General features: G+C 40.5%; 1 protein-coding gene across 2 annotated transcripts in view; it reads right to left on the bottom strand.

Annotated features, from left to right (window-relative positions):
• Positions 1 to 19,230, bottom strand: part of Fech (ferrochelatase) — a 34,376-nt gene extending 15,146 nt beyond the window's left edge. Inside the window, exons 1-6 of one of the 2 annotated variants that reach the window (XM_021239198.2) lie at positions 19,052 to 19,230; positions 18,177 to 18,257; positions 14,306 to 14,438; positions 9,403 to 9,522; positions 7,912 to 8,060; positions 1,808 to 1,942 (exon numbers count right to left, since the gene is read on the bottom strand). In XM_021239198.2, coding sequence (XP_021094857.1) covers positions 1,808 to 1,942; positions 7,912 to 8,060; positions 9,403 to 9,500 — 382 coding nt within the window. In that variant the 5' untranslated portion in view covers positions 9,501 to 9,522; positions 14,306 to 14,438; positions 18,177 to 18,257; positions 19,052 to 19,230. 2 annotated transcript variants of the gene reach the window in all.
• Between the last annotated feature and the right edge of the window lie 3,589 nt (positions 19,231 to 22,819).

Here is a 22,819-nt window from a genome sequence, read left to right as displayed (position 1 = left end):
TATATGAAAAAATGTTCAACATCACTGGTTATTCGAGAGATGCAGATGAAAACAACACTGAGATTCCATCTCACCCCAGAAAGAATGGCTGTTGTAAAGAAATCATCCAATAATAAATGCTGGCGGGGGTATGGGGAGAAAGGAACCCTTCTCCATGGTTGGTGGGAGTGCAGACTGGTGCAACCACTGTGGAAATCAATATGGAGATACCTCAAAGAACTAGGCTTAGAGGCCCCATTTGACCAATCTATCCCCCTGGTGGGTATCTTCCCCAAAGAATTAAAAGAATCATACCACAGCGATATATGTGCACCCATGCTTATAGCAACACAGTTTGCAATAGCTAAAGCTTGGAAACAACCCAAGTGCCCATAAAGTGGAGACTGGATAAAGAAGATGTGGTTTTTTATAAAATGGAGTACTACTCAGCCATAAAGAACGAGAAACTAGAGACATTTATAGCTAAATGGATGCATATTGAGGCCATCCTCTTAAGTCAAATAAATAGGACACACATGTGTAAATACCAAATAGTTTCTCTGGTGTGAGAAATTGAAAGTGTAAACAAGGATTAAAATGATTAAAAAGAATAATGGATAATATGAAATAGGAAGAAAAGGTTCAATGGGGTAGGGGTGGCAGGAGGGGAAGGGGAGAGATCAGGTTACAGGCTAGAATCTGGAAAGAACCCATACATAGATTGTGTTTAAAACTATAGCAAGAGATGTAGATAGAGACTAGGCTGGAGCTCATCAGTGGGTTGGGAAGGAAGAGTCTCTGAGATCAAAGGAGAGAAGGGTGTGTTTCCAGAAGAAGCACATACAACTATGTATAGTACACAGCACTCGACAGTGTGATAAATGACTGTTACTGTTTTAGGTACTTATCATAACCGGCTGTGCTTTTCATCCTTTAGAGCATAATCCTACTTATATAAAAGAGTTTACTATAAAACAGTGTGGTGCTATGCCAATGGTAGCCTCATGTATCTGTGTTTAACTGCATATTTGAATAATATCAAGGGGCCATCACAGATGACTGACGTATACCTTCTCAGTTTGCACTTAGAAGTTGGCACTCTGTGTGGTACTTTGCGATACATATGGATGAAATTGCCTAATAACATGTTTCTCAGATTATATTTTCATCACGTGTCACATGACTGTATTGAAATTTAAATTTTAAAAAAATTGGCCTATGTGGCGTCTACTAGTTAACTAGAATTTTTTCTCCAGACCACTATTTGTTCAATATTAGTTTTAAAATTCTTTTTAAAACAAATCACATCTTCTGTCTTGTTAATGCTTGAGATGTTTCTTTTAAATTATATGGAAAAATGTTTAAGTACTTTCCAGTTTTGCTTTGGTTGAGTTCTATTATATTTGATTATTATAGTTTTTTTCCCTTGCATTGTTTTTCTTTGAATAATTTTAATTTTTGTATATGTATGTGTTTAGTGGACAATAATAAAGTTATACATTAATAAAAAAATTTTAAAAATTAAAAAAAATAAAAGTTTGATACAAACTAGAAAGTGGTTTAAGGTTCACTACCAATCCATTATACAGCTGCATGAAAGCACTGAATCCACCTTCTACTCACCATTTGTAATTCTCAGCAGACTGGCCAATAATTCAAGGAAAAGAAGAACCATGAGCTTTCAAGTGGATTGACCGAACGTTTAAAGAAGACAGGTAAGATTTGCCATTCAGACCACAAGTGATGTAATCCTTCCTTCACCACTCAGACTGCCTAGTTAACTTTGCCAGGGCTGTATCCACCTTCCCGCTGTCAGAGACACCCTTACCTGTGGTAGAGCAGCTGTACTGGGGATACTGTGTGAAAGCGATAGCCCTCTGCAGTCCATCTCTCTCCATCTCCTCAATTGCTTCTTCTGTTAAAGGATGGACATATCGGAATCCAATATAGTATTTGTGAGGAGCTATTAGAAAGCACAAGTGGAAAGGAGAAAGTATTCATCTTTATATAGATTCCTTGGTATCGCCAAACATAATGCAATGCCCAAAAGAAAGAACAGTTAACCTCATTTCCTATGATGCTGATAACGTGGGCAAGTTTAGCATATTCCTTGGATTTTATCCATTCTCCAGTTGGTCTGTGAATTTTTACTATTTCCTGGGATCATCACCCCCATCACACATTTTTAATTAGAACAATGGTTATTTAAATCCAATCTTTTGTTCTTAATTCTCTGTTCTTGGCTGGAATAAATGAGACTCAAGAGAAGAGAAGGGAAAACTAGCACTAATTCTTAAAGTGTACCTCTTCTTGCACATTACTCCTGTAAGTGCTACTTTTTAAGAAAAGGAAATAGAAATGCTGAAGGTTAACTGACTTGCCCAAAGCCACAACTGGCAGGAGGTCCAGCTGCAACTGCAGCCTGGGTCCCCAGCCTAAGGATGGTCCTTCCACACTCTCACCTGTTCCCATCATCCAATTCCCTTTGACTCCAGGTCATCTAGTTTATTAAACAAATGCAAAAGCTCTGGGACTCAAAGTACACAGGTAACATACATAAAACAATGCTCAAGTTAGAGGCATCAAGTGGAATGTAAAGTAATTGTTCTTGGCCCAAACTAGCTCAAGTCTGCTGCATAGTTTTGTGCTCTTTCTTTCTTGGTTTACCAACTCCCTTTTCTATTGTTTTTATCTTGGGGCATTTCAAAGACATCCACATCACATAATTGCTCAGGCATATATAAAATCATAAAACTGAAAGTATCCTAAAGTTACCTGGTCTTGTTTCCTTGCCTTTTATAAGATCATGTAAAACTTATACTCAGATGATATTGAGATACTCTACACAAATACCAAGTAATCATAAAATCAAGATGATGTTATTATACAAAACATTTGTAGGGACTGCAATGAAGAATGCAACACAAAATTGCCACAAGAAACATGTACGTTAAAGTGAAAGAAAAGACAGTCTATCATATATACATATATATAATTTATATATATGGATATGTACATATCTATATGGATATATACATGGACAATATCCTCCATAACTTGACCCATGAACTGTGAAATAATGGAACGTGTTACTAAGGACAGAAGCATAATGTCAATAGGTGAGAGAAGCACGGACGTGTGTGGAAAGCATGATGTGATTCAGTATTCCCTCGCTGCAGTCTGCAAAAAGAAGGAGGATTATAAGAGGGCCTTTCAAGGCCCTTCTATGTTTATGCTCTCTTGCATAAAATAGGTGAATGGAGTTAAACACAACAGAGGATATGGCCCTATAAGCAAACTCCAAATAAATGGCCGTTCAATGATTATGCGCTTCATGGGAAAACTACTCATTCTCACAATATCATGAAGTCCAATTTTAGGCAATTCCAGGCAATCCAAGCTACGGTTTAGCAAGGCAGTGGAAACTGCTTTCTAATCTACTTGGAGACATTATAATTATCACCTGACTGAGTGAGCTCCCCAATGCTGCAGGTCAACCAGTTTTTCACTATGTCTTTTCACCTGTCCAGTATTTGAAAGTTGCAGTCTAAATGCCTAGGTCTGGAAATTCCTCAAATAGTGCAGACTCAAAGAGGAGAGACTGCTCTCCCAGATAAAGCCAAGGTGGGTGGCCATATTTTGAAGGGAGCAAGAGTGAAATATTCTGGGAAGAACGGATAATGCTTTCTAATGGCCCATGACCACATATTTTAGAAAAAGTATCAACAGGCTCCTGACTAGGTCAATGCTGAGGAACCAACAAATGGTATCCACAAAGGACTTTCCCAGTCATGGTAAGTTTCCTTACCATGCTGTAGCTGGCTGTCCCAGGCAAAACACATGGAGGAGAAGGTGCCTCTCTGACTAACATCTGGCCAGAATAATGCCTAAACACATGACTCACTGGCCTTGCCCAGTCTGCTCTCTGAGCTGCTGCCTACAGGACTTTTTCAAGAGAAGAATGAAAAGACAGAAAAATGGGATTTTTAAGCAGTAAAACTTCATTTATTAAGCATGCACAATAGTTTCAATGTGTGACATGATTCTCTGAAAGAAAGGTTTAAATATGGAGCATGATGCTTTTAAATCTGCATCAGATCATGAACTCCATGCCAATGATAAAGCTCAATTTTTACCATCTACCAAGCACCATGCTAATGCGTTCAGGATTATCTTATTTAATTTTCACAAGGATCCTAGGAGTGCATCCTATTCTCCCTTTTGGAGATGAGGCTTAGAAAAGTAACTGGCTTGAAGTCATATAACCAAGAGGGAAGCCAGCACTAGCCTAACCAGGTCCCCAGCTCCTACCCATTATGCTTCCTAGCTTCATTAAAAGCAGTCACGGTCCAAAGAATTAAACCATAATTTTAAAAACATATTTTAGACTTCGACTTTTTATCAAAAGATTACACTTCTCACCTATTTCCTTTTCTCTTTGTTACGTTACTGTAACACATTGCAACTACATGAAAGCATGCCCAAGCCATATCCCTTGCTATACCTCAACGCATTCATTAATTGCTCAATTCTACACAAAGCCAAGGCAAGTCTCAATATTTCCATTCTAACGACCGAGCAGCAACTATGTCCCTAAAACGACAGCACAAAACATTTTTATCTGTTTGCATTCATCACATTTTCTTGACGTTTCCTATCAGAAATAACTAAATAGACACAATTCAAACATAAACTTTGTAATAGTGTAGGAAATAAAGAGTAATAAGAATGTCTTCGTCCAGTTTCTGTTGCTATAACTGAATACCACAGACTGGGTAATTATACAGAATAGAGATTCATTTGGCTCACAGTTCTAGAGACTGAGAAGTCAAAGAGCACGGCATCAGGTAAGGGCCCACTGGTGTGTTGTGACATGGTGAGGGGCGCGACATCCTGAGATAGAGCATGTGTAATAGTTCAAGTCTCTCTTCTTCATACAAAGGCTCTACAGCCATCAAGGGGGCTTCATCCTCATGACCTCAGTTAACTCTAAGCACCCCCCAAAGGCCTGACTTCAAACACCATTAACATGAATTTGAGGATTAAGTTTCTAATACATGAACTTTTGACATGACACACTCAGACCACAGAAGAGGAGGGATGAGAAAGAAATGGAGAGAGAAAACATGAAGAGGGTGAGGTAGCAAGGGAATTGACTCCTGGTCCCTCTCAAAAGCATTGGGGCTTTATCACCCAGCAAAGTGTGAGTAGCGGGACAAGAAGCAACTTTCTGGGAAGTCTGGGGAAACTGTAGGGCCTCATTTAGTGATCTTCTCAGAAGTCCCCCTACTTTGAGACTATTTCATTTTTGGTACTAGGGATCAAACTCGGGACCTTGGGCTTGCAAAATAGGCGGCAGAACCACTGAGCTAAATCCCCAGCCCGACTATGTCATTTTTTACACACTTGCATCCTGTGTGCTCATCAGCCCTCACATGTTTTATGTACCATCTCTCCAATAAGACTCCAAAAGATTTTTTTCTGTCTTAGCAGACTACCTAAAGCAGCAAAGTCCCACTGAACTGGAAATTTCTTGTAAAAAGAAACCATGGTTTTCAACTCTAAATAGCAGTGCTGCTATGGAATAAATGAATAGGTGGTGTTGGGCCATATTCAATACTATTACCAGATCTTCAAAGCAGGCCTGACAAAAGGATTAGGAGTGGTCAACTACCATGCAAGAGAAAGCCAAAATTTAACTGGCATGCCTCCAAGGAGAACAAGTATGGGCCACAGAAGATGATTTGCCAAAGGGTCACCAATATCAATAGCCACTCTGGATTAGTACCCTGGAAAAGCTTCCAAGACTCAGAGAAAACAAAAGTAGCCCCCAAAGGGGTGATTTCTTACCTTAGTGAAAACTGCTGGGCTAGTTCCTCCATGGTGGTGAGGTGTGGCTAACTCACTACTCTGTCCCTAGCACTACACCTGACAGGTGGTGAGAACTGATGCTGATCTGGTGGTTGGTGGGATCGATGAAGGATGGATGGATGTGAGACTTTGTGGATGGAAGAATGGGTGAGTACATGCGCAAAGGAATGGCGTGAGCAAAGGAAAAAGACAATTTGCTGCAACATTAGGAGAGCTTTAGTGACTGGACAGGCAAGCCACCAAGCAGACTCATGCACCATGAACACCTGAAACTTATCTCCAAAATCATAATGAACAGTAATGGACCATTTAAAATAAGTTTGTAGAGGAGAGCAAACTGACTTTTTAAAAATCACTTTCACAATTTTGACTATGTAAGGATGAAGTAGATATTACTGTTTTTTGATACCTACCGAAATAGAGTGCATTTCATCCCAGAATCCACATACTTGTAATTTTCTGTCTGTGCACTATCAAGATCATTAAAATGATCAGATGTCCAACAGCAAGGGGCACATTGGGCTAATCCCCGGTCACGTGGTGGGACCCTGTCCAGCCAACCTGGGAGGCTGTGGCCACAGCTGGCCTGACTGCTCTGAACAATCCAACAGCCTCATCACAGAGAACAAAGGGAGAGGAGGAGGTGGAAGGATGCCTATCATCTATTTTCCTTTCTCAAGTCTGACATCTCTGTTAAGGCTCTTTATGATAACATGTAAACAGGAAAAAAAAATGGCACTTTTCTGTCTCTTCTTTCCAATAAATAAATTGTAAGTCTGATTCATACTAAATCGTTTATCACAATAAGCTGTTAATAACAGGGTTTGTTCCCTACCAAGTAAGGGTAAGCACAAGGCAGCCAAGTTTCCCTCTGCCAACATTTTAAAAGATGCACTGTGGCATGTGTGGCTGAACCATACAAGAAATGCCCTTGAGCCCCAGGGGAAGAAAGGATACAAACCTAATATTCAAAGGCGAAACTGAACAATTTTCCAAGTGAGATGATCTGCTGAGGGACCAGCAACCTTAGTCGCTTTGTGCAACATGAAATGCTGAATTCTGAGAGCAATTCTAGTGGATGCTAAATGATGTTGTCTCAAAGAAGAGAAATGTTCCTTTTGGTCCTGCCTAATAAGGCTTTTTGACAGTTTCCACAGTGTCACATACCTGTCCTGGGTCCTAAGGCCCTAAAATGGCAGCGAATATATTTCATGTCTCTTAACATGCATATTTTTCAATTTTAACATTTCTCATATTCATTTACATCTAAAATAGTCTTAAAATTAAATAGCAGTGTTTTATGTGTCTTAATATTATGCAAAATAGTAGTGTCCTATAATCAAGTGTGTCTTGAGTACAATTAAATATGACACTTGCAATTCATTTGTGCATTTAGTGTTTCATTCTGCCATGAAGAGAGCTGTTATCATATACACAATCCTCTTTTTGTGTCACGTCTAATGCAGCACTTCAACATCTGCCAAAGATGGTATTGCTGAGAGCTGAAAGCAGTCACTGAAAGTTGCTTAGTGTCTCTGGTTTCAGTGACAGTTAGCTAATTCAGCTCTAAATGTCGATCTAATTAGCTATCCAACCAGAAAGAAAAGGCCCTAGCTGCAGTCTCAATCCATTTCCCAAAGATTTCTTTCAAGTACAATGATATATAAATCTTCTATTCATTTATATCACTTCTGCCTTAAAATCTAGTTCAACTTGCCAGGGATTTAGCTCAGTGGTGCCACCGCCTGCCTTGTAAGCATGAGGTCCCAAGTTTAATCCCCGGAACCAAAAAAAAAAAAATCTAGTTCAACTCAATGCCTTGAACTTCCTTTTGAAAGTAGTGTTCCAAATTTCAGCTGTTTTACTTGTAACATAGGAAATAATGGCAAAGGCTCTATAGTAACAAGATAGCACCTCAAGAAATCAGGTAAGTGACCAGGTACTATGTAGAAACTCACAAATCAAGAGCTGGTACAAACAACAGCATCTGGCATCCAATACTGTTTTGAATTTCATCTGAATGAACAAACTGAGCACTACGTTAATGAAGACAGATCATACCTGTATCAGGGGACAACTCATCCAGCAGCTTCACCATGCCTTCTCCTTGCTTAGAAGTCCACATCTTGATTGGAGATCCACCTCCAATCCTGCGATACTGCTCTTGAATCTTGGGGGTTCGGCGTTTGGCAATGAATGGTGCCAGCTTACTAAATCATTTAACATGTAGGTAAGTGGATTTTATTCCACCTTAGCAACCTGAGAAATATTTTCTACTCAATAAAAAGGGTAAGCAAAAATTTAAGAAAAACCTAACAGGATCAAGCCTTTAAAAATAGAAGCTTAAAGGTATTGACAAGAGCCAATTCTTTGGGCATAGAGAGCTAAAGCTAGACACTCTATAAGAACTATCTGTCCCTATACTTCATAAGTTGTTCTAGCAGCATCCCCTGAAGAATCAGGACACTCAACACCCATGGAGAGAACCCTGGATGCATGCTAGATACTCTCTTATGTTTTGATCCTGGACCTAACAAGAATTTGGATATAAGACACAGGAACAAGGCTCAGGCAAGAAGATCATGAGTTTAAGGTTAGCCTGGTTACAAAGAGAGACTCTGTCTCAAAAAAGCAAAACAGGAGAGGGAAGAAGAGAACAACATAGAAAGTACTCTGCTTATAAAATAGTAAAATGTATATTAATCTTATACTTGCATATATGAGCAATGATGTATGCAAAAAACTGTTGGCCACAACACTGTAAACAACTTAACTATCCATCAGTGAAGCACAGGTTAAATAAATTAAGGTAAAACTACACAACTCTAAACAGTTGTGAAAGACTGAGCCAGATCTATATAATCTAGTATGAAATACGATACAGTGTTAAGTTTAAAAATAGCAAAATGACAAGTGATGTACATTCATATTTGTGTATCAAAGTAGGGGAAGGACACATGTGCACATATATGCTTGGATGTACATGAAATATTTCTACATGTAACAGTGCTTACTTCCAGGTGGGTGAATGGGGGTCTACAGTTTATGGTAAAAAGAATACTTGCTTTTTACTGTATTTTATACTATTTGCGCTTTTAATCATATGCATGTATTAACTGCAAAACCTTTTTGAAATAAAGGGGAGAAGTGGGGAGGGATGAATGAAAAGAAAAAAATGGCAACGATCCATATTAAAGTCCAAATGAATAACTATCATTGCTTCCTTGAGTGTTAATCAGCCATTAAGCGCCAAGTATAAATATATCTTTAAAAATCTTTAAAGGCACTTCAGCTGTGTCAAGACAACTGCAACTGCTGGGGCTCTGGGGAGGAAAGGGCTCAAGGGAAATGCTCAGTAACCTGCTCTGCTCTAGAATTCTTCCCATGTTGTATCTTTCTGATTGTCTAAAGAAAATAATGCTGCTACTGAAACCACTACCACACATACATTAAAACTATTTCATTTTTTCAAACTATATAGTTCAGCTACCTGTAAGGCCACAGGCACTGCATACATTATTTTAAAAAGCGCAGGCATTTATATGTTCTTACTTTTGAACAGGAAGTGTCATGAGATCTCGGTCCAAGAAGAGCCTGAGAAGGAAGTCGTGAACATCTCCAAGAGTTTCGGGGCCTCCCATGTTTAGCATTAGTATTCCAGTTTTTGGTTTCCTATATGAAAAACAAATGGCAACAGCTGACCTGTCACACTCTCACTTCCCACTAGGAGAGACACAGAGTTTAGCCTAACAAGCTCTCATCTAACCTGTATGCAAAAGTAAAATCCAGACACCTTTTTTGCTGTTATCCCACAGCTACCATTTGGGAACACGGGAGGCTTCCATTTCTCCATTGTCCCAGTTCACACCTCAACACTATCTTTTAGCTCCACCCAGGACATTGGTCTTCACTGGGCTCATACTATTTCCTGATTAACCTGCCAGCCCTGAACAGATCAAATTCTTTGGAGACTGGGAGTCAAGACAGAAATCTTAAATTGTTCTGAGGCTGAAGAACCTATACACGTTAGTGCCTAATAAATAAGCAAACTCCAAGTTCACTCATATGCTAAAGTCCACCACCTATTTCAAAAGGTTATTTTGAGAATTCAGTGGATAAAGTGCTTAGTCACTTAGCATGATCCAGTACACAAGAAGTTCTATCATACAGAGGATTCCCCTATAATTTTAAACCTCTAAAATATAGCATGAGCCCATCTCTTATCTTACTCTTTTCAACTGTTTCTTTCTGTTTAATTACTAATTATTCCTGACTTACATTTTTTGTTGCTACTATGCTTCCTTCTCCAGGGCTTGCCCTTACTCCTTCCTCAGTATCTCCTGCTGTGATAAACTACATTTCTCATTCAGCATTCACCTCTCTATCTTTCCCGTAAGTCTACTGCTTAGATAATTCCTTCAGGAAATGATGCTAAACACTCAAATGCATCCTAGGCTAAAAAAATCAAGCATTGCATGAGAAGGGAGAAGCAAAAAGAAAGCAAAACTCTATACCAAATGTTTTAAATCAAGTAGCTTCTGTGAAATAAGAAAAAAAAACCCAGAAGTGCTGAACACAAATGTAAACTTGCAAATTCCACACAGCTCTGGAGCCTGCAGTCTGAAGGGAGCCAGGCTAGTTCTCTCTACTTGCACATGCCGCCAGAAGCAAGGTGAAGCCCAGGACAGAACCAACTGCCTCCATCTGCACTGGGAGCTACCAGAGACTTGGAACCAGAAGGTCAGAGTCTGAGTGGGCCATGGAAAACCAGGGACCCTGCATGTCCCCGTGAAAGCAGAGCCATGTGATGGCAGAAAACCAAAGGACTGCTGAGATGGCTCTTTTGGAAGTCTTTTCATAACGTGTACTAAAATGAATGATAGTATGACATTTTTATCAGCAATTTAAAACAACTGTTAACATCATTTGGCAATAATGTTAGGCAGCAGAGTATCAAATCTAAAGGTAGAAATCATTTTTTGATCAAACACACTGTAGTTGAATGAAGTAGAAATCTGAATTCTCAGTTCAAACTTTCAGCATAGAGCCAATTCATGGATAGGGAGAAATATTACAATGAAGTCAGGAATCTTCTAATTTAGATAAAGATGAACTAAAATCACTTTTCACATCTTTGTCTTAGACTAGGGTTTCTCAGCCTTGGCACTAACTTTGTGGGCTGGGTAATGCTTTATGGCAGAGGACTGTCCTGTGCAATGTAGGATGTTCAGTCACATCTCTGGCCTCTATCTACCAGAGAGCAACAGCCCACATCCCGCTCCAGCTGTGACAACCAAAAATATCTCCAGACACTGCCACCCCTTATTGAGAACCTGTCTCAGAAAAAGAAAATCTGATCCTCTTTTTACTAAACTGAGTAACTATGCCAAAAATGTCATTGTTATTGAACTTTTCCACACAGAGGTCCTATCACTAAATTCACAGTTGTGTTGAGTTTTCTTTTCTTGCTACCTAAAACTTCCAGATATGTCATTTTGTGAAGCTGTAATATTCTCTTAATCTTTATACTTAAATCACCAGTCTTCTCTTGGGATCCTATTTTTCACCCTCAAAATCTGTGACTCACAATATATTAAGTGCATTTTCCCATGGATTGCTGCCAGTTAACAGATTACTGGTTAAGAAACCCCAGGCTAAAGGACTTACCTAAGCCACAGAGGGTATCAATGTGGAAACGGGATTGAGAACTGTGTTTTTCATCTGTAACACCTGAGCTCAAAACAAGAGTGGCTTTAAAGCGGACATGACTCTGCCCTGCTCACGGTTTTGCAAACCCATGTTGATCTTAGACGTGAAAAAAGACACATGTGATTTGAAAATGCTCAAATACTCATGCATTTAATTCAAAACTGTGTTGTGCATGATGAATGGAGCATTAGTAAGCTCGGTCTGACTCTGCTCTATTCCAGAATGTGAAGTGCAAAGCTTTAGTCAAGGGTCTCTGTCTCTCCTTCAGACGGAACACACCTGAGACCAAGGTCTGACTGGTCAAGCTCCCTTTGTTTGAACATAAAAGTGTGTAAAGAAAAACATATTTTAAAACTTCTTTCTTGAAAAGGTTTAAATGTTTTGCCATTTTTATACTCTGGGACCCTCGAACTCTGAGGTTTTCCCTTTGTACTATTAAATCTACACAACAGAAACAAACATCAATTAATAAAGAAACAATGGTTTTGTTCTACTATATATAATCAGCATTAAGAAAAAAACCTCCAGCTCTTCATTAAATCTGTAAGATGTAACTGACCCATGGATCTATGCTACCCCTAGAACAGTGTGGCAAACTAGAGTCCCTGTATCAAATGTGAATGTGCGCGCGCACACACACACACACACACACACACACACACACACACACACAGAGTATATATTAAATTTTTTTTCTGCTTTTGTAAACAAAGGTTTGTTGGGACACAGCCTCACTAACGGATCCGTGTGTTATCTATGGTTACTTTCACATGACAACAGCAGAGATAAAGCACAATGAGAGGGAGGCATAACCTACAAAGCCTACTTGTGCATCCCACCCTCTGCCTTATCTGTGCACACGGCACTATGTGGTGGCCAAAAGAAGGAGAGTTAATGCTCCCCTGCGCTCTTCTCTACACAGCATTCAGCTGTTGCCCACACAGGCCACATTCAAGCTCCTCCCACTAAAGCCATAAAAAAGTGTGGTTAAAAACTACATAATGAGGTTAAAAGTTTATGATCTTGTGGGGTCGCCTTACTAGATGTCTAAGGCCAAATGCGGCCTGCGAACCACCAGTTGGACATGTCTGTAGTTTATTACACCTAAATTAAACCTACATAATACAAGTTTTTCAACCCCTAATCTAGTACACCATCTAGTCCAGTCTGGTCTAAGCACTAAGCAGCACAATATCTTCAAAAGGTCTGACATCAGAATGACCCAGTAGGACACCCATGGCTTAAACATCTGTAATACTGAAAAACTACAAACAGCCCATCCATTATGAGGGGCTGAATAAACTATGATTTAACAAAATACTCCTAAGCTACTAAAATAATATAGAAGAAGATTTATAGTTGTGATGATATATTAAGTAAAAAGAGGATACTATAAAACTATTTACAGTATTGTCACATTTTGGTAAGTCCAGTACAAACTAAGTGAATATTAATAGATACAAAGACAAAATATTAAATAGTAAGATTATCAGTGGTTTTTAAATTTTTTTCCTGTCTAGGTTTCCCATTTCTTTTGTATAAATGACATGAAGTTCTTTAATAGAATCTGGGGCTCATTTTAGATTTCTATCTAATTTTAATAACTGAATATGAAGGCTATTTGTATTATTGAATAATATAATAAGGAAATAATTTTTCTTTTCAGGGTTCTACATCAGATCAGCTCTTCTGTTTATACCAATACTTATTCCAACCCCTAAGTACTGAGGGCGGAGGAGGGAGGAGAGAGGAGGGCTCAGTGGCAGTCAGAGGCAATGTGCAGGGCTCCTATCTTCCTCAATAACTCCATTGCATGGAGGACAGAGAGCTGGAAGATGATCTGGGACTCCACCCCTAAGATCTCCTTAATACATCTTAGTTTCCTTAGCACTCAATCAACAATCCCATGATCACAATGACTAGTAACAAACTCAAAATTAGAATACTTTATTTCATTGCTGTATAACTTCCCTGGACCAACATCTAGCCTAGCAGAAAAGGTCAAAAAGTTAAGTAGGGCACAGCTACTTTTCTTGTTTCACTTGGCCTGGTTTTAAAGTGAGCTGTTTCATCTAAATAAATTCCCTTAGTAAAATCTGCTGTCGTTCCTTTACAGAGGAAGACTAGAGGACAGCTGTGGCTTGTTACTAAAGAGAACACTCAGCAACATTAATCCTGCTGCCCTGCACCAGCAAACAGAAGAGATGAGTTAGAAAATATACCCTCTATTTTATTTCTGGTGCTGGAGATTAAACCCAGGATCTTATGAATGCTAGTGAGCTACACCCTTAGCCCTCTATTTCTTTAATAAATCTAATTAATTATAAGTCATAATACATCATTTATAATTACATTCATGTGTTAAAAGATGAAAAACAATGGTAGAGTTTCCTATAGGAATTCTTGGTAGGCTAGTTACTCTTTATCCTGCACAAGACATACATTATATAGACATAATTATGTTAGGTTAATAAATACATTTCCAGTACACACATGATTTATGTATATTGCAGGACCAAATTCTTTCATGATTTGTAGTCCGTTTGTACTCAACTATGTGTTCTTTAACAAAAGCTCAGTTGAAGAGGAGTGTTAAAACCACCTGTTAAAAAGAAGCCAAGAAAATAACATTCCGTTCCTAATATACTGGGTTTTCCCAATACCTATCCTCCTAGGTAGTTTGCATCCACTGGTGTTTGCAACAATGAAAAGAAATCCTTATTTGCACCTAAAATTGGACTCATACCTCTTTTCCGGTTGAACTTGAGGTTTTGCACTTTTAGTACGTTGACTTGTCTCTGTGGTGGTGGTTGCTGCTGCTGCTGCTGTACCCAACTGGCATCTCCATGGCTGATGGGTCCTCAAGCTGCCATGCACCACTGTGACAAAATTAAAGTGCTAGCATGAAATCTAGCTGGAAAGTAATTTCTTTTGAAGAGGTCCTCAGGGAATAATTCCTGGCTTTCAAATTTAAAGAGATGAGATGGCAGAGGTGATTTTCCTAGCATTTCTCTGCAGGCAGGTAAAGGCACTTAAGGCCTTTCCAAAGGGATGGGGTGTAGGATGGCTTATGAGAGCCTGTGGGGATGCTTTTTAGAAGCCACATACATATACCTCCCCTCCTTGCACTGGCTGCAGATTTTGATATGATTCCTCACAAGACCACTGCACATTCTGAATGTTACTGACAGTAGTACAATGCTCAGAGGAAAGGTGAAGAGCCACCGATAGAGTGGAAAATGGGCCACTTTCCAAGTAGCTACAGATTTCATTTCTGACTTTAAGCCTTTTCTAGTAAAACACAGTGCTGGGAACCCCAGTATTGCCCTTGGAACCTAACAGAAGGACCTATGGTTTACAGAGTCAGCTTTGCCCTCCCAGCTTCTGCTCACTGCATCCTGCCTAAATGCCCCCTAAGGGCAGATCATGCCTTGAATGTAAAAAATTCTTGACCTCAAGGATGGTCAAGGGAAGAACTGGAGGTAAGAAAAGAAGCAGGCCTTCCAGGGCAACTCACTCAAGGCCTCCATATTTCTGCAGGAGCCTGAGTTCAAGAGCTCACCACTGTAAGTCATTACAAAGGTCCATTTGTCAGTGTCAGAAGACTGAACACATTCCAGTTTAACTTGCTATCCCATATGTGATACATGTGTCCCCTGGGTATACTCTTGCCTTGGACTCCCACAATCCTGCAGAAATCCCCTGAATTGAAGAGTCCACTTGCCACACTCAGTTGTAGCATGAAGAGTGTTGGTCTTAAAAATGCAGTAACAGTAAACTAAAGCCAGACAATAGAAGGTAAAGTGGGACCATGGTCACCACCTTGTTCCATGCTGTACACTTGCCATCTTTCCACACTGGCAAAACAGCAGATTAGAAACAGCTTGAGATAGGTCTCCAAGCCACAGCCTCCTTTTAGGCAACAATTCCCTGAGGAGGAATTTAGGCTGTGAACCACTCTGAACTCAGCTGTCACTTACTAGCAATTCGACCTGTGGCCCAATTATAATCTTTCTAAGCCTAAATTTCCCCAGCAATAAAATGATGACACCTTGCTACTGGAACTCTTAGGAAAATTAAAGCAAATAAGATGAGTAAAGTGCTCTGGAGAGTCTGCCACATAATTAGTGCTAGCTTTAGTTTCATTTGTAAGTTTCTAGACAGTAGGAACTACAACTGCTCTGGTCTTTTTTTTTTAAATCACCCAACATGTGTACAGTATGTAAGAAAATCATATTTCCAAACCCCTTAGATTTCCATCTATCCCAATTGTGCCCATTCTCAACAGAGCCAATTATATAACTTTGTGCTGAGTAATCCTTATTATGTTCACAGTGGAAGTGTAAAGATTGACATAAAAAAGTTCAATTACATTTAACACATATCTCCTTATTTTAGATAAAATACTATATATATATATATATATATATATATATATATATATCACTGCAGATAAACTACAAAGTGAGAATTAACCAGATTCTTAATCATGCCTCAATGTCTCCAATTTCCTATATAAATCAGATCATTAGATTCTACGGGTATGAAGAATAAAACTTTGATCTTCCATAATTTGACTGCTGGCCATAAAGAAGATTTCATCCCACAAACCTAAAAGAGGAGGAAGAGGAAGTTGAGGTGGGACTAGATCTTCCAACTAGTTAGAATTTCCTAGTTTGGGAAGTGGTCCCTTCTCAAGCTCCTTAACTACTGCCATGCCCTTAAAAATTTCTCTTCTTCGTGGCCAAATTCTCAGCAAGGACAATGACGCTGCTAAGAGGGATGTTTTCTACTTGAAACTCAGGGTAAATACATTCATCTCTAAGGCTATCTCTATAGCACCCCCACACACACTAGTGAGCTAAATTTTCTAGCAGAGTAAACAGTGTTTTCTATCAAACTATTAGAGTTTGTCTAGCTAAGAGTTTAAAGTAATCATTCAAACAAAGGACAAACTGAAACACCTTAATAAACTAAGCTCACAGCTAAAGAGAATCTAAAAGCACAGGCAGCACTGTGTGGTGTAAATGTTCTGGGGCCAGAGAGATCTGAGCAGAGATTCCCACATAGGAATAACAAGCTGTGTGGCCACATGGAGCAACAAAATGAGCCACCGCCAAGTCTCACTTTTCCTATCTGTGAAATAGTGATAAGGCCAACCTTACAGGCTGTTGTGAAGATTGGGGCACAGGGAGGGGAGAATCTATGCCTGGCTCCACTAACAGTGCCTGACACACTGCATGTGGTTAGACAAACAAGTCAATAATATTCAATAGTGCAAACTTAATCACTTATGAACTAAGACCCTACACTCCCACCCTTTAAATGGACAACTCGTCTACCTGTGGAAGGCCTATAAAAAACAAAAGTTATGGGCTGGGGATTTGGCTCAGTGGCACAGCACCTGCCTTGCAAGTGCAAGGTTTGATCCCTGGTACCAGGGAAAAAAAAGAAGAAAAGCTATCGATCGGGCTGAAGGGTATGCAAAAGAGGAGAAGATGGCATTAGAAAATGAAGCTTCATAACTCCAGGACAAACCCAATAGGGGAATCATCCAAAGCCTAATACGTGACTTAAGAAGTTAATGGGTACCAACTGGTTCTTCAAAACCAAATTATTTTAATATTTTGGATGGCTGGAGGTAGAGCAGAGGAGGATATACAAATCCTTAAGTACATAATAGAGCCATTTTTATCACATGAGATGGAGATTATTTTAAAGTACTTATAAAATATGTATCATTTAAAAATTACTAGTAGAAATAAGGTTCTATATTGTGACAACTGATAAATACTTGGGAAGGGGCACATTACAGAGTTGCTATTTTTGGGTGTGAAGCCAAAATACTTTCTAATGACTTTATTCAAACACCAAAACTCACTTCTATTATCCTAGACTTGTTTCTAATTACAAAAGACATATATTCTCAGTATAAAAAATTAGAATAAGGAACAAAAACAATAATTCATATAAACATGTATGTGTATATGTACAGATATATATATTCTTAAGCCCACCCTACCCCTGAGATTTATTAATTTTATACCATGTTTATGCTTTGCTTTTCTACTTCTACTTCCATAATTTTCAGAAATACTACTCAATTTTTTTTTTTTCAGTTTTAGCTTCTTTTTTTTTTTTGGCACAGGGGATCAAACTTGGGATCTTGCACTTGCAAGGCAGGCAGCAGAACCACTGAGCTAAATCCCTCACCCCCAATTTTTTCTCAGTTAACATCAACCTTTTCTTATTAACCAAGATTAAAGTACTACAATTACACCTTAAAATCATAGTCTGTAACACAAGTGGAATTCAAACCTACTCCTGTGCTTTCTGAGCATTTCTACTTTGTTACTTGTAACTTAAACAGCAAATTTAAAGTTTCTCATACTGTTCCACGACCTCAAACCTAGGGTCTGTCAGGCTTTATTTGCCACAGGAAAGGTTGATTTAAGAAAAAATTAATTCAGAGCTGGGGATTTAGCTCAGTGGTTCCGCCGAGTGCCTCACAAGCACAAGGTCCCAAGTTTGATCCCTGGTACCAAAAGAAGAAAAAATTAATTCAATACTTCCTTTAGCCCACTACTGGCACTGTCCTGTCTCTTAAAAGATAATACCTTTTTTTCTTCCAGCGTCCTGAGTGAGCTTATCTTCATTGTACCTTGGGTCCTTATTATTTTCCTACCTACCAAAGACACCTGTAACGAGATATAGAGGTTCAGAGTGGATTCCCTCCACTCCCAGCAGGTGCTGGACTGATGAATCTGGGAACTTCTTTGAAACATAAGGCTGTGTCTGGTTACGGCTCAAATGTATTAAACATCATCTTTGAGGCATTTTATATTAATAAGTGTGAAAAGTTCGGAGTCTTTATGCACCTACTGTATGCCGGGCACTGTGCTGCCCGCTTCACTTATAATACTCTTCATCTATGGCAAACCCATCAACTCATCCAGTGGACGTAACCTACATTCACGGTGTGTGCCAGTAACGTTCGAGGTTGTCTGTCTAGAAAACACTGGCCTAGGCTGCCCCACGTGGGGGTCCTGATGCCTGGAAGTGAGGTCAGGGGCTAGGGCTGAGCAGCAGCGGGCACGCTGTGAACTCCACCCCGGTTACTGAACTGCTGGGTGGATGCCCGTGGTGGTGATGACGATGATGCCTCCGTTACTGTCCTCTCGGCAACAGGCCCTTAAGTACTTCCCTTCCGTAATGCCCTAAACAATCTTGTTCCTACCGATGACAGGAACGACGACTGAGAAATCCAGCCACTGCTCACTGCTCAGCTAATGGGTGGGACTCGAACCCTCGCCTCCCTGTGCCCTCTGGGGCCCAGCTGCTCCCCTCGCCCCTCCCAGAGTAGGGTGCGTCCCAGTCCCCTCTCTAACACATTCCTCGAGAAGCCCACCGCCGCTCCCAGAGCCCCTGGCCCGGCGCGCCCCGCCGTCGGAGGGACCCCAGCCTCAGCGGCGGACGAATCAGCCCCACTTACACCGACCGCGGAGCAGGCCGCCTGCAGCTCGCAAGGCCGCAGCCATGTTTGTGCCCGCTGAAAACATTTCCGGAGCAGCCTTGGCCGAGAACCACTGTGCCCTCGGGTACCGGCCCAGCTAGCGCGGAACCTGGGAAGCGCTGCCCACCAGTGGCACCGGGCGTTATCACCTGAGGCAGCACCCAGCGCCTCGTCTGGCATGCAGTCATTTGCTGCCGAACAGGGGGCGGGGCCTGATGCAGGCACACCCCTTCCAGGGAGCCAGCTCATTCGCTGCCGGGGCGGGGCAGGGCGGGACCTCGCCCCTTGTGGAGAACCTGTCCAAGTTTCAAGCCGCCCAGCGGGAGGGCGTGGCTGAAGGGCGAATTGAAGTGGGTAGGAAAGCCCAGGCGGAAAGCCTGCTGCTTCCTACTGCTTAGGAAAAGGCCGCCGGCTGAGATGGTGTCCGGATCCTTGGCTGTGTGCCAGTCAAAGTACCAGTAGACTCGCTACGCTGGAAAGATCTGTTTGTATCTGCCAATTTAGAAATGGCAGCCGCGACTCAGCGCAAGACTTTCTAGACATTTTCATCATTGTTACTTAGATATGAGGATGCTTTTGCCTCAGTTCTCCAGTTTGCCTGCCTAGTTAACAGCACAACTGTTCACTGTTTTGCTTTGTTTTCAGAAAAGGGGATTCTTTTATATTAGGCACTCATGTGATTATCTAGTTTCTCTGCAGCACCTCTATGTAGTAGTTTGACAGGTGAGACCAGAAAGTGAACCTTACACTGCTAATATGAGAGCATTTTTAAGAAAAGTGAAGGTCAGGCTGGGAAATGCAATTCTTAGGTTTGTCAGAACCTTTTCGGTGCAGTTTAACCCCAAGGTGGGACCCAAAGGCAGCAAAAGGAACTACCCCCGCCCCATTTCTAGCCCTTCCCCGCCTCCACCAGCCAGCCCGCCCTGCCCCTGTGCGTTCAGTGCATCCTGAAGTACAATCACAGGCCTTGGTTGGATGCGAGCATCACTCACTAAACAAACTGAGCACTAACTGTGGGAAAACAGCAGTAAAGGGGGATGGTGACTTGTGTAGGGGCTAGAGAAAGAGACAAAAATAATCTTTGTAGTATTTTGAATGGTAATGTGCATTAACAAAAGGAACAAATTAAGGTAAAGGCGATGGGGGCTGGAGGCTATTATAATTTGAAACAGATGGGTCAGAGAAGTCTTTAGGTAAGGGTCTGAAGGAGGCAAGGCAGCAAGAATCTAGATCGGGTTGAAAACCAGTTTTCCATAGCTACAATTTGCTCTCTTGGCTGAATTAGTTGATTAATGGTTGCCCTTCTTATGGTTACAAGCCCTGTATAAAATGTCACATTGTTTTTCGTATCATCTAGGTGGTCTCCAAATCCAACCGGATGTTCCCTGAGAAGAAGATAGTAAAACTTGCTCTAAGGATCAAACTGCCTTCCTATAGATTTTGCTAGTTCTTGACTCTCATAGTCAAAATTACAGTAGTTTGAAGTTGTCCTTTAAGTAGGTTATGTTTATGGATAATATACTTCTCTAATTAAAACCAGAGCCCATTTTCCCTGAACTACATCAAAAGGACCTACTCCACATTCTGACATACTGTGCTAGAAATGTACAGAAAACCAGAGAATTAGAAACGGTCCAGGGTTTAAGGCATCTGATCTATGTGAGAACCTTTGGGTCACCTCTGGAAAGCCCTGGGTAAGTCACCCCCACCCTGGGCTGGGTGCTGAGTCCTTTCTGGTAGGAGGAGATAACAGGGGCTTCTGGCTCCTCCCAGAGAAATTCTGATAATTAGTGATGATGAATAAATGTGCCAAATGTACAAAATCAACAGCTGAAACAGATTAAATTTCTATCAGACCAGAAAAAACAAAACTAGCAAAAAATGCTTTATTACATATACCATGTAACATTTTAAAATTGAGTTAGCATCACTTCATATATTTCATTGTCATTTTCACTCACTTTAAAAAACTCAGAATCCCTGTGTGTAAAACCTCTCAGTGCACATATTACAGAGCCATATGTTGTAACAGAAAACAAACCCTCATTGTTTTGCTCCAACAGAGAGAACCATAACAATTGTTATTCCTAATCTATGGTCTATTTCTTATAAACATTTGCAATGACTTTTTATGTTCCTATAAATGAAAGCAGATCTTTTATACAATCCTTTTTAAAACTGATAGAACATAGTCCTTAACTCAGAAATCATGAACTCTGGATGCAGAGTTATAGGGGATATCCATGTATACATATGATTTTTTTCTAGCTTACACATTTTTAATCAAATTATATACCAATTCCATTACCAAACAGAAGACAAGCACAGAGTCTGGGCTGACTCAGATAAGCAGCATCCCTGCCACAAGAGAGGGTTTGTCTGAGCCTGGGTGACTTAATTAGTGAATAAAGCACTTGCCTGTCACAGACAACACTCTGAGTTCAGCCTGTGGTTCTAAATAAAATGAATTTGTTGGCTTCAGCTCAATGCTTCAGGGAAGGAGCTGGGAGTGGCGATCCCTTAATTCATTATTTTCCATGACTGGCACTTCTGAGCTACATGAACTAAATTTAGATTACTCAACTCTGTCTCCTTAATCAGAAGAGAATAGGGGAGGGGGTTCAGTGCAAGAGAAGCAGTGGCTGCATGTGACAAATGCTAAGATATAATGATTACTCAGGGAAATCTGATCAGTTATTTCCACAAACGTTTTACAACAAGAAGGCCACCAAATCCAGGCCAAAATGTGTTGGGAGCAATGCTACATAATTTTAGGGAAAAATCATTTGGTTAGCCTAGTTCTCCTGCCTACAGCCCAGCTATGGAATTCCAAGACATAATTGCATTTTTGCCTCCAGTCACAACTGAGACCTCAACGATCCGGTGATACTGTCTGTGATTCTCCAGGACAAGAAACATCCTGGGAGCTGAAAACATCCTGGGAGGAACAAACATCTACTCAGTTCCTCCTTGTTCTTGGATTGTTACATCTTATTTACGCAGGATGTACTGAACTCTCTGCGTCATGTGCTACACTTTGTTTCTCCCGATGTACTGAATAAAAGGTGCGGCAAGCTGGGGGTTTTCGTCTTTGCCGCCCAGAGCAGCACTGATCAGACCGAAAGCTCAGCTTCTTCTCAGTCTCATTTTTCTATCTTTCCTGTAATTCGCCTTGTGCTGCTGTGGCTCGCAGGAGACTAGGACTTACTGCAGAGGTTCTAGTAATGTCCCCTTTCCCTGTTCCCTACAAAAATGATGTGCATCTTTACTTACCCTTCTTAACCACGCGGCCTTGAGCCTACCAGTGGTGGTTGGCTTATTAATTAATCTATCTGCAGATATTTAATGTCTACTATGAACAAAAAATTACAGCAGGTAATGTAGAGGGTAAAAGTGAAAAAATTAAAAAAGAAACTGCTTTTAGGTAGCTCATTCTTTTATAAAGTAAGTATGTTTTAAGTCCACTCTCTGGCAGGCATGTGGCGTTCAGTGGGCAAACAACAATGAATTGGTCAGTCTCCACCCTCAGGGATAGAACATTCCTGAAGGTGAAGCAGGCAGTGGTCTATGACAAAGATAAAGGATACAGTGTAATGACCTTTATGTCTAGGGATCAGGAACAAAAAGCAAAAGAGGCAAAGAAAGCAGAGAAACCACAGCTGCTAGTTTCAGTGGTGGTGTCAGACATGGCTGCCTTGCTATGGTGGCATCTGGACAGCAATCCCTGGGAATAGGGGAGGTTGTCTG

This window comes from Heterocephalus glaber, unplaced genomic scaffold, assembly GCF_053883595.1.
Source record: "Heterocephalus glaber isolate CG9 unplaced genomic scaffold, H.glaber_assembly_v1.0 deba00000331, whole genome shotgun sequence".
NCBI lineage: Eukaryota > Metazoa > Chordata > Mammalia > Rodentia > Bathyergidae > Heterocephalus > Heterocephalus glaber.
Note: the sequence above shows the minus strand (reverse complement) of the source record. Positions and strands in the feature narration are given on the sequence as shown.